Source organism: Trematomus bernacchii, unplaced genomic scaffold (assembly GCF_902827165.1).
Source record: "Trematomus bernacchii unplaced genomic scaffold, fTreBer1.1, whole genome shotgun sequence".
In the NCBI taxonomy this organism is placed as follows: Eukaryota; Metazoa; Chordata; class Actinopteri; order Perciformes; family Nototheniidae; genus Trematomus; species Trematomus bernacchii.
Genome location: NW_022987698.1, coordinates 3,475,539 through 3,488,724, shown reverse-complemented (window position 1 = coordinate 3,488,724; position 13,186 = coordinate 3,475,539). Strand labels below are relative to the sequence as shown.

Here is a 13,186-nt window from a genome sequence, read left to right as displayed (position 1 = left end):
TGTGTGTATGTGCGTGTGGGGAGTGTTGCAGTAGAAAGTTCCACTGTCGCGACCGGTACATTAATGGGAAACCCTAAATGTTTGAGCACCCTCTATGAAACGTCAAGCTACCCTACAGCACCCCCAAAAGAAAATATCTGGCTATCCGCCACTGGTTCCAGGTATGTATTCGAAGAGTTTCATGTGAAAAGAACATAGTGTCCTCAGTGAGTGTAATACAACTCAGTACCGTGACAGAAGTGAAGTGAAGAGGAGATCAAACTGAGGAGAGAAATGGTGCTCTTTCCTTTGTTCTCTCTAACTTCTTTTGTCTCCTTCTTTGTCTCAGAAAACAGAGAGACAAAAACATGTGTTGGCCACAATGCCTATTTTCTACAACATACCGAAATTCAATGGAGAAATCCTGCTTCTTTTTGTCAATGAAACCTTGCAATGCTACTTCCGGTTAAGTTATGCTCCATTTCTCAAATAAGAAATTGCTCTAATGGCATGACAATAATTAAGTACATTATTGCCAAAGCAACTTGCATAAGGTTAACAATAAATCTGATTGCTTGCACATTACTACACAATGTTAGAAACTATATACTGTTCTATACAACTACAACAGAAAAGCCACTATAGTGTACCATGATGCCATAAAAACAAACCATAAACAAAAGTAAAGAATAATAGAAAATAAATATAAACAATGTCATTCTCTATTATTACAATTATTGTATTGTAATGCTTGAACAAGTATAATCAGCATGGTGATTAGATTTAAATTATTACAGTATGATAAAGGATGTGGAGTCTGGCTATTGATTACTGCACATTTTGAATTTGTGTTTTATTTGTGGATTTGTCATAACTTAAAGGGGACCTATCATGCAAAATGCACTTTTGTACGTCTTTTATACATGAATATGTGTCCCCGGTGTTCCAGGGAACTCACCAAGTGTCAGAAAACACAACCCTCTCTATTTTCCTCCATACCCAAATCTCTAAAAAAAGGGGCTGCAACGGATCTGATAAAAACTGATCCAGATTTGAACACTGTCCTGACGTCAGGACGGTGGCGCTACGGCTATTGGGCCAACTCCACCAATCAGGAGGAGACCGCCACGGCCATTGCCGTTCGAAAGCGCTGGAGATGCTGTAGTACATATGCCAGGCCAGTAGATGGTGCTGTTCTCACTGAATCTGCCCCTGCACAAACAGAGCTATAAATTGTCAAATTGAGCAAAATGAGGCATGGCTAAAATGCATGATCTGTTTGGTATTTTGAAAAAAAAAAAGTATAAATATGCCTTATATAGGTATGGTCCTACACTATATTATTCAAATATAGCATGATAGGTCCACTTTAATATATAGCTTGAAAATGCCCAAATATTATGCTCTCTATCTCTCCCACATTATCTCTTTTGTTCTGTCTGTCCCTACTTTTCAGTTTCTTGTTTATTCTTCATTCCTCACCTGCATCCATCATCTTTATTTTGTGTTATATTTAGAAGAAAAGCCCGCTTAGGCGTCACCAAACATGGGCTTTAGCAGTAAGAATGTGCTGTTTGGAGTGAGTAAATAACAAAGAACCATCAACACTACAATCATTAGCTTAACCCCCTTATACCCTCAGGGCTGGAACCAATGCCAGCTAACCTTGGGCGAGAGGCGGGGCACACCCTGGATCAGTCGCCAGCCAATCTCAGGGCTGACACACACAGACAGACAACCATTCACGCTCACATTCACACCTACCATCGAGAACTGAATTATTAGTTTAGACAGTAAAGCCAAAGGGAATCAGGGTGAGATGCTTCAAATGCCTGACCCCCCTCCTTTTCCAAATTATTCAGCCCCTCCTTAGACACGCACACACTAATGCACATCTAGCTGTGACACACCTCCAGCATCCCAGTCTCACAGTAGCCAATGAAATGACCCGCTCGATTTTAGCAGAAACACCCAGCCCACGTCACTGGATTCCCCCTTCTCTCCTCCTCTCTCCTTCTGGCTGTGTGTGCGTGTGTGCGTGTGTGCGTGTGTGCGTGTGTGTGTGTGTGTGTGTGTGTGTGTGTGTGTGTGTGTGTGTGTGTGTGTGTGTGTGTGTGTGTGTGTGTGTGTGTGTGTGTCTATCCTTGTGCATCTAATGTAATCCTATGTGTCTGCACGCCTGACAGGATATATCAAGCCTCTCCTCCATTCTATCTCTCTTTCTCTCCAGCTCCCGCTTTATCACACACATACACAGGTGCTGCTCTTTGCCAACTCTTACTCGCACACACACACATTTACAACTCACAAACTTAAAATAGGATCATAGCTGGTCCACTTTTCTGGTGCTGAGGAACTTGACATTTTGCCTTCATGGAGGATTACCACAAACCAGACCAGCAGACGGTGCAGGCGCTGAGGAACATCGCCAACCGCCTCCGGATCAACTCCATCAAGGCAACGACTGCAGCAGGCAGCGGGTGAGTCGCCTGCACTGGCTCTCAGACATCAGCTTAAACACTGTGAATGCAACGCAGACATGCACAATGAATGAAACACATAATGCAAACTTAATATTTCTTTGCAGTATGGATTCTAGACTATATCTACTGACCTACTCACATGTCTGTGCAGATGCACACATAGAGAAGTGCTGAAAGAACAGCATGTACTGCCTTTGTTCTCCTCCTGTGATATACTGGTCGTATCATTTGAACATCCATAAATGATATAATTAGTTTTGCTCTCAAAATGGAAATACCAATTTCTATATTATTCTGCTTTATAGAACATTTATGGACCATTTTAAGAAATGAAAGGACTCAAAATGCATGTGGTTTTCAGTCAAAATATTTGCGAACAGATCAATATTATATTTTTCTAGCTTTGGAAAGCTAATATGCAATACAGCACTATAGACTACCATGTGAAAAGCTAAGTAAATTGTATGTTGCAGATAGAGATACATATTGCGTTGTTGCTGCAAGAACATTTTTATTTTGTGATAATAAAAATGTCAAAATACATGTTTTTTATGTATCACTATAAATCAGTGTTATGACTGTTCAAACAATTATGTGAAGCCAGAAATATTCTCTATATTTAAAGAATCAAGAGGGTTATCATAATGGAGAATTCCTCCCCACGCCACAGTGCATGCAGTGTAACCGACACTCATAGAACAAAGGGAAGCACTGAATTATATTTTACAAAATGTTGCTTAAAGTAACATATCTAAGTCTTATTAGTAATAATGACTAATGGCTGTGTTAGAATGTTGCATTTGCCATATTCATGCAGTTTTAATTGAAATACTTTTATTGATTTATACCTTTCGTTGTGGAAAAGACCAAAAGCAAGCCTAGGGCCTTTGAATGAAGTATACAGCATGTTGTCCATAGGGCTCAGCTCTAAAACCACCACTTTATGACTTTATTAAGAGTATTCCAATTAATTAAAAAAAAGTTCCTGCACTAAAATTGAGCTATTTGGGATTTTACAAGACTCTGTGACATTTAACAAAAAATCTCCAATCATTATTTGTCTATTTTAAACTTAGCTTTTTCTTAGGAAATGCATAGTAGTCATTTTAACATCCCATATAACTGCATACTCTTAATAATAACTGTATTCAACTAGTGTGTGTATGTCTTTGTGGTTACGGTACATTCATGTGTGTGTTACTTTGTACTCATGCCTGCCATATGTGTAACAGCACGCACGGTCTTCTCTGTTTCACAGACACCCCACATCATGCTGCAGCGTGGCAGAGATCATGTCTGTGCTTTACTTCCACACCATGAAGTACCGCCCTGAAGACCCGAGGAACTATAACAGTGACCGCTTCATCATGTCCAAGGTGAGAGTCAGGTTTTTAATGTCGTACAGAATTTGACCTTTTTCTTTAAATCACTTCAGTGTAGAATGCTAAGAAAATGTTGATTTATACATTTCTTTTCCCTCAGGGTCACGCTGCTCCGGCCCTGTACTCCATGTGGGTTGAAACAGGTTTCCTCAAGGAGAGCGAACTGCTCAGTTTGTGCCAGGTTGACTCTTCCCTGGAGGGCCACCCAAACCCTGTAAGCTGTCAAATAAGGAGTCATCCTATAGAGCAAAAACAGTCTAGCAAATGTTTTAAATAACACTGTGTATGTTTTTGTGCATTTCAGAAGCAGCAAATTGTGGATGTAGCCACTGGCTCTCTGGGACAGGGTCTTGGTGTGGCTTGTGGAATGGCTTACACTGGGAAATACTTTGACAAATCTAGGTAATTCTTCATACATGTGGATACATGACTGAAAAAAATCACATTAGTTTTGCAATTTTAGTTTCCTTAAATGCATTTTGTTTTTCTTTTGCAATCTAGATTTCTTGCATGTGTTTAAAAACCCATGCCTTGTTTAAATCCACAAATTAAAATGTGTAGGCCTGCAGAATGCATTCAAGTGTTCAGTGATTGGGATTTTCCAGATTCTGTGGGTGTGTGCTCCGGCTACATGCTCTGCTCTCACAATTATTCTGCTCTAATAATCACAGGCCCAGCAGTTAAATCGCACTTATGTATACTATGTACCATCAAAGCTGATTTAATATCTGATTCAAATTCAGGCATTGTGGATTTTCCCATTAATGTTTTTTAGGTATGTCAAAACTGATTCAATGTTCTTTTTGCCTTTTAAAAAAAAGATATTTGACCCATATGGCGCTGTGGGTTCTTAAGGGAGACATGTTTTAGAGGCAGGTGTGAAACTCAGCAGCCACACCTTAAGGGGCCTGAAGCTGCTACCGTGTCACAGCTGGTTATCAACCCCACTGTCAGCTTAAGGAAAGAGAATCAATCAGACTGGAAAAGTGTCAGAGAACATTTTCCATTTTTGTAAGATTTGCACCCCACCCACACACACACACACTAATTGTATTATCTCAACCTGTTCCCAGCTATCGTGTGTTCTGCCTGCTGGGGGATGGCGAGATGTCGGAGGGTGCTGTGTGGGAGGCCATGTCATTCGCCTCCTACTACCAGCTTGACAACCTGGTGGCTATCATGGACATCAACCGTCTGGGCCAATGTGACGCTGCACCCCTGCAGCACCACGTAGAGAAATACCAGAAGCGCTGTGAAGCTTTCGGGTATGTAGAAGCTGGTGGTAATAAAAGGAGCATTATCATATGTCTATTCATAGCTATTACATGTATTACACTGCCATGGTATGCATTTTGCTTTCCACCAATATCAAGCATACTGTACCAAGCATACCAGATGTAAGGCTCTGTGTGTGTGTGTGTGTGTGTGTGTGTGTGTGTGTGTGTGTGTGTGTGTGTGTGTGTGTGTGTGTGTGTGTGTGTGTGTGTGTGTGTGTGTGTGTGTGTGTGTGTGTGTGTGTGTGTGTGTGTGTGTGTGTGTGTGTGTATATATAGCTGGAATGCCATTGTTGTGGATGGACACAGTGTGGAGGAGCTTTGCAAGGCTCTTAGCCAACCACGTCATCAGCCAACTGCCATCATTGCTAAAACCATCAAGGGCAAAGGCATTCCAGGTAACTATCTGTCACTCTCTGCTCCCCATCTGCAAATGCATTGCTCTCACCCTAGTGCATATTACATAAAGGTCTTAGTGTGTGACTCATTAATCAAACACTGTTTAAATATAGCAATGTGATGGTCTGTTCATGCTGTTACAGCTGCGGAGGATAAGCTGGGATGGCATGCAAAAACTCTGCCCAAAGACATGGCCGAGATGGTTACGAAGGATCTGCAGAGTCGCATCATGAACAGCAGCAAGCACCTGTACCCTCCTTCCCCCGTAGAGGACTCCCCCCCCCGTCAGCCTGAGGAACATCAGGATGCCGAGCGCACCCAGCTACAAGACTGGCGAAAAGGTTTTCCACCCGCACACTAAAAAGTGTACAGAAACCACAGTGGTGCATTATTGAATAATTTATAAAGATTAAGCTTTGTTAATGATTATTTTATATTTTTACAGATAGCCACACGCAAGGCATATGGGATGGCTTTGGCAAAGATAGGCCGCTACAATGAACGTGTTGTGGTCCTTGATGGAGACACCAACAACCTCACCTGCTCAGACATCTTTAAGAATGAGCACCCTAACCGCTTTGTGGAGTGCTACATTGCTCAGCAGAACATGGTACGTTCCCCCGTCAACCAACATATTATTTCTTTAGATATATATTTATGGAAAAAATCATAGTTCTTTGTATGGTATTTTTTGTCTAATTCCCTCTCTTATTTGGAAAGCATAAAACCTCTCTTTAATATTGTAATTTTGCTGATGAAATGCTCTTTCTCAGTTCTGATTGGATAGGAAACAACCTTACATCTCACAGCTGTGAGTCGGAGCTTGTGGTATTTAATTAAACATGACTTGTCTATTCATAATCAATAATGAACAAAGCAACCCACTTGCCTTCTTATGGCCAATGTGGCTGCTGCTGACAGCCTCCCCACACGGACCTTTGTCATTGTCTATCTGAGCTTGGATTAATAATTTGGAGAGAGGCGTTCAGTCATAAATTCCTTGTGCTCTTATTGCTGGCTCAAGCAGCAGCAAACTCGAATGTAGGTCATGTGAATGACGATAAGCAGTCATGACAAGTGTAGTCAGAAGTAAAATATTAATCAGCGCAGCGCCGGGCACCATCTGGCTGAATGTAAGAGAAAGTCAAACGCGGAATGGCAAAATGTCTGTGTATTTAAAACCTATCGATTTAAATTAAGCAGAATCAAAGAAAATAATCAAAAGCTTTAAATGTTGTAAATAGAGAAGAATGTACTTTTATGGTAAACGTTTTATTATTAAATACATTCTATATTAGTCCAGTTTAAATGTATCCTTTATGGTAGTTTTCTTTGGTTGTCTCTAGAGAGTTCTATCTAACATTACATTTACGTTTTCATGGTTGGTTTTGTTGTGCTTTTGAAAAAGCAAGGAAATAACCTGTGGTATTTGGGAACGTTTTGAAGTCAGGATAAAAGATATTATTTGTAAGAGGAGGCATGCCACTGAATCCACGCATATGGGAAAATAAGCTCCGGAGCTTTGGAAAAAACTTGTCTCATCCCTCTGGATTTAACATGGTCTGTGGTTCAAAGGCGCTTGAAAATATGGTGTTTGATGCAGATAGTTCTCCCTCTGGGTGATCTCTAGAAGCACAAGTGACCTGTGGAAGGTTATGTCTCTTTGCTTTAGTATCAGTGCTAATCAAAACTTGAAATTCCTTTTCCCAGGTGAGTGTTGCCATGGGATGTGCTGCCCGTGAGAGGAACGTGGTGTTTGCCAGCACTCTTGCTGCCTTTTTCACCCGGGCCTATGACCAGCTCCGGATGGCAGCCATCTCTGAATGCGACATCAACCTGTGTGGCTCCCACTGCGGCCTGTCCACTGGTGAGCCAGGACAATCCCTCTCACACACCTTACCCTACCAAACCTTCACAAAAATGCACCTTTTATTCCCCTCCCACTGAAGCCAGACATTTTCACAGACCATTTCATAGTCACTAATGATTACAATGTTTTAAAGAAGGATCTTTGTGTGTTTGTGAGTGTGCCTTTGTATCAATCCTCACTTTCCCTCTAACTCTGTGTTTTCCTTGCTGTATTTCCCCCCTTTGACCTCACAGCTAATACTCAATCCTCCCATTTTCTCCCTTCCTCACTGCCCTGGAAGCTGTCAACAGGGAACCAGGTGTCCCTCTGTTAGTGCAGGTATACTGCATGCACAGTCTGGCTTTATGTCTGTGTATCTGCATGCATCCAATAACCTGACCTGTCAAAAACCTTTGAGGACTTTCTGAATGTTGAGAGTATACAATCAAACACAAATGTACATATTACAGGAGAGGAAGGCCCCGCTCTGATGGCGCTTGAGGACGTGGCTATGTTCAGGGCTCTTCCCACAGCCACCGTATTCTATCCCTGTGACGGTGTGTCTACAGAGAAGGCTGTGGAACTGGCTGCAATGACTAAGGTACATAAAACCTAAAAGCAGTGTTCTTGCTTCCCTTCTGCCGTATCTGTAGAACATGTATTTATTGGCAAAAGCAAATTTTGCCTATTTTGTGTCAAGATGTTTCAGTGATCAAATGTCAATGTTTCTCTTCGTAAAGGGTGTTTGCTACATCCGAACCAGCCGCCAAGACAGCGCCATCATCTATAACAGCAATGAGGACTTCCATGTTGGAGAGGCTAAGGTGAGTGAGAGGATAATAAGAAAACAGAGAAACTTCAGTGCAAAATTAACATTCACTGTCAAAACTGTAACCTAAAAGATAATATAATACTTTTCTCTTTGTTTCCAGGTGGTGTACCAGGGCAAAGATGACCAGGTGACCGTGGTTGCAGCTGGAGTGACTTTGCATGAGGCCCTGGCTGCAGCTGAACACTTAAAGAAAGGTACAGTACATGCAATACTGCATCTGGTCATAAGAAGATAAGGAATATACCAAATCACGTCTGACACATCAATTCAATCTAAAATATGCTATGATAAAACCTATTGTAAATGCCAAATTATTTAATGTTATCTATAATTACTGTGCATAAAATAAACAACATCTAATCTTAGATTTAGTTTATGTTGTTGCTTAGAGGTTTGCTTTAGGTAGACAAATACCATGTCATATTTCATAAATGCATTATAGTGATCTTAATGACTAGCTTCTTATTAAAAGCAGGATTCTTGTTACAAGAACCACTTCATGAATTACATATCTTAGTCATTAACAGTATCACGTTACATGTTGTTTTCATTAACTGAATAAACTGAATTTCCAGAGAGGATCTCCGTCAGGGTCATTGACCCCTTCACAATCAAACCACTGGATGTCAAAACCATCATCGATAATACACGTGCCACCAGGGGACGAATCCTCACCGTGGAAGACCATTACTATGAAGGTAGGCTTGCATAAAAGTTGCTGATACTGTTCAGCTTCTGCATAATGCATGACCACCACCAACCTAACAGCAAAAAGCATCTCAGCGTAATGCAGCTTTGGCCCTGTCATTGGTCCGAACCCTTCGCTGTGTTGCGCTGGCATGTTTTTATTGGCTCAGAGACAGAGACGCAATATGGTGGCATTTGCTTATTGGCTCAGGAGAGACGGACTGTTGTGTGCCCTCATAGCAGGCAAGGTATTTTATGTTTTAAATGCGAGAGCAGAGAGGCAGAGTGCTGTCAGATCTCCTTAACTGAGCATGTGCCCATGGGGCTCTGTGTGACCTAGATAACACAGACAGCCATGCCCTGTGCCTGGTAAGGGGGAGGGGGAGGGCGATGGCATGGACTTGACTAGACAGAGCCTTTATGGCATCCGTGTGATGTTGGGTATCTTATTCGCTTTACATCTGGGCTAGAAAGTAGTATAACATGTTTGTATATATGTCCATTCAAATGATCAACGTTTTACCGTGATATCTTGTTTCAACAGTTACTATATCACTTTGTTTTTAATTTTAGTATTATTATTTAAATTTGTATTCTATTTTATCTTTAACCTTGTGTGAATCCTGTTTTTCACTCTGACCCTGTTGCTGCTATTAACGCCTGAATTTCCCCACGGGGATAGATAAAGTTCCATCTTAATCTTAATCTTAATCTTATCATGGTCAAGGGACCATGTTCAGATTAAATGTATTTGTAATGTTTTCGTGCCATCTCTTGTCAGTATTATTAAATAGCGTAATTTTGATTGTCAATTACATTTCAACGCAAGGATGTGGATTTGCCTTCTCTCTACACCCCTCTCATGTGATGACTTGTTGTTCCTCAGGTGGCCTCGGGGAGGCAGTGTCCTCAGCATTGGTCAATGAGCCTGGCCTTAATCAGATCCGCCTGGCAGTGTCCCATGTCCCCCGCAGTGGCAAACCACATGAGCTGCTCAAGATCTATGGCATCGACCGGGACTCCATCGCCCAGTCCATCCGCAAGATGCTCAGCAGCTCCACCAACGCCAAGTAAATGTCTCCCTGCCCCACCCACCTATCTGATCACACCCCTGCAGATGAAGATAAACAGTCAAATATGTTTTATTCACATGACACCCAGCTCTTCACTGTGAATCCCCCTAAGTAAGTAATGTGATTTTGTGCCGTACACTTTAGAGTTCCACTTTTGCCTTTCTCTCTTTCAAGCATCCATAAAATCACATACAAGAACAGAAATTCACAAATTCAAAAAGACACCATTGTCATGAATCCAGTTCATTTAGCAAAATGTGTCCATAACTGACTGTGATGCTCACCATACAAAACAATTAATTATTACATGTTAAATATGAAATGCTCCGATGTGTTTGTTTTTTTATTGCTCTTTGATCAACTTCAACTGGAAATGTTTTATATTGTTCTGATGTAGCTCTTGGGTGGGGCATTGTAGTTAATCCTGGCAGTAGTTTCAGAAAGAAGCCAACTGAGTTGTTGTTTGTAGAAAGTAGTCGGAAAATCAAACAAATGTAGGTAGGTCATAAAGAGCAGACAATCAAAACCACAAGTCATGTTCAGTTAATTTAAACTGTTTTGGTTTCTTAAGTTGTTCCATTTCTCTTTAGCACTGTATTTCTTAAAACCGATTTCAAAGTTACTATCAACATACACACCTCAGTGTTCATTTGTGTTAGCTGTACAACTGGACCATACCAGCAGTGTGACGATAATAACTATGTGCTCAGTGACATCGTCTTTTTTTTTACAAAAGGTACGTGCTGATGAAGAATGTGACTAGCTGCAACTATGAAATTAGAGTTACATATGTCTTGTTAACCCAAGAAAAAACACTTTCTTTGTAACTTGACATTTTGTATGTACCTTACTTTCATGTAATAAAACCCTCTGCATTTGAATTTGAATTTTTACTCAGTGTTTTTATTTGTTTTGAGTTTTTTGTTAAAGTGCTGGTGCAAGCAGTATACATACACATCTGTATTTGTCTTTTACTTTAAACAGTGCACAAAATCATGAATACAATTTCATTCGTCACATGTACACAGCACTGTGAAATGTACTGCATTTATCCCATCCCAGGTTTAAGAGCAATTTTGAATAAAAATCTGATCATTACATTTTTTGACAGAGAATGATATGTGCCGGTTTCTGTCGATACATGCGTGACTTCCTAAAATTCTGCATCTGTGGCTCATGAGATAATTCCATCAAACACAACTCTGCGGTCTGTGGTTGCAAACGTCTTCTACCACCTCTGTCTCTTCCTCAGCTACCTGTCCAAAAAGATTTAAAAAATACCATCCCTTTAACTTTGAAAGACATTTACAATACAGTATTGAAGCTAAGATGAAGCTGCAAACAATCAACAGTGTAAAAATAAATAAAATCAGCATTTGCAAGCCCACTTACCTCAGAGAGCTGTATTTCCGTTTTGCTCCTCTAAGAGCAAACACAATGATTCCAAATCCATATGACAGTGTATAGACTGGAAAAAAAGCATTACATGTTAGCACAGTATTTTACCAAGGCGCCTACATTTATTACATGCTATAAAATCATGTGGTTTACCATGATAGGAGTTTAGGTTTAGGATGGCCACAAAAAGTGCAAAACAAAATCCCCAGTAAACATCTAAAGAGAAAGAAAGAGAGAGAGAATTAAAAGATAATGACAGATCTGGAAACCGATCTGAATGTAGACCTAATTCATAATTATATTTAAAGGTTCTTGTTTTATTATACAGTGTTTTGCAATGGCAATCAAAACCAGTCATCTTATTAATCACTCCAGTGCTGATAAAGATTATAATCAAATCATGACTGAAATCAGTGTGCGTACCTCTTCTGTCATATGGAAGCCCTTTACATCTCCTAGTATGGGGTGGAATATCTGACAGACAATATAACAAATAATTTACATTAGTATTAGCATTCTTGTCCGAAGAAAACCTAAAGGGAATTATGGGATTGTCTAAAATGACATGACAAATGAACATCTTCTGGTAAAAATATAACAGCAATTCAATTCAAGTTCAAATTACCTGACATTATGCCCACAATCTCGAACGCTATGGTGAAAAACACAGCAAGAACTGATGGAACAATGAGTGCTGAAACACAACACAAACATTATTAAACAGAGGACATTATATCAAGTTGTAAGTTAGTTGGTGATTACGTTGCATTTAAGAATCTAAAAAATGATGTCAACTTACAACAAAAAGGCCTATACAGTGCTGTTCCACATCCCAGACCAAAGCATATTGAATAAAAATGGTAATATTTATCTGAAAAGTTCAAAAGAATAGATTAAAATTTATAAATATTGTCAAAATAAATATAGATTACTTTTGTTTTCTTCCACCACATTAATGTACATACATTGTCCGTATAAGTCCCCTTCCATATTCCTGAGAAAGACACATTATCATGAACTTTTGGTAGAGACAGGACAACACAAATAGATTGATGGGTAAACACAGAGTAGGCTGTTGCTATAAAGACAGAAAGAGATGGGGGAGACTGAAAAAAAGGGAAAGAAAGCAGGAGAGAGAGAGATAGGGGAGACCAGCATTACATAATACAGAAAGATTATAGTGAGAGTATGAACTTACATTGCAACAGGTGAAAAAGCCTGAGAGCCAGAAAAAAACAGGTAACCTCACCATTTATATTCAGATGCAGGTCAATTCTCCAGGCAGGTGTTGCGACAACACCTATAAGACAAGTTTGTGAACCCTGTCAAACAACTCTGGTAAGTAATAAGCACAGACGGGAAGGAAAGTCCCAGATAGCAGGTTTTACTTTCACATTCTTTCATAGGCTATCTTTATATGTTTGATAAGTGTGAAGGCTAACTGGCAATGGTTTAATGCAGGGGTGTCAAACTCAAGGCCCGGGGGCCAAATCCGGCCGGCGACTTCATTTCATGTGGCCCGCAAGAGCTTGCAAAGAATATAATATGTTTATTATACGGTTACATGCCACTTTACAGAAGCAGGTTGCCCATACACTACATGTCCCACAATGCATCTCGTTTTGTGACATGCGCACTGAAGAGACTTGCAATTATTTGCCCTGGACTTCTGCTTTCAGACGTAGTTAATTACTAAGTTATTATCCTATCCGATAATAATCAAATTCAGAGGCAATAATGTAATATAATACATTATATATATTATATATGTATATTTATATAGTTACAACTCGCCCTTTGAGTGCAACCATACTGTTAATGTGGACCGCG

General features: G+C 40.1%; 1 protein-coding gene across 1 annotated transcript; it reads left to right on the top strand.

Annotated features, from left to right (window-relative positions):
* Positions 1–2,204: 2,204 nt before the first annotated feature.
* Positions 2,205–10,194, top strand: LOC117489417 (transketolase-like). The gene is given in 15 exon segments (XM_034138660.1): positions 2,205–2,459; positions 3,721–3,838; positions 3,945–4,058; positions 4,149–4,246; positions 4,918–5,109; positions 5,398–5,516; positions 5,661–5,794; positions 5,796–5,858; positions 5,963–6,127; positions 7,228–7,384; positions 7,837–7,967; positions 8,107–8,190; positions 8,299–8,392; positions 8,774–8,896; positions 9,772–10,194. Coding segments are annotated over 15 exon segments (1,887 nt in total). The 5' UTR covers positions 2,205–2,352; the 3' UTR covers positions 9,960–10,194.
* Positions 10,195–13,186: the final 2,992 nt, after the last annotated feature.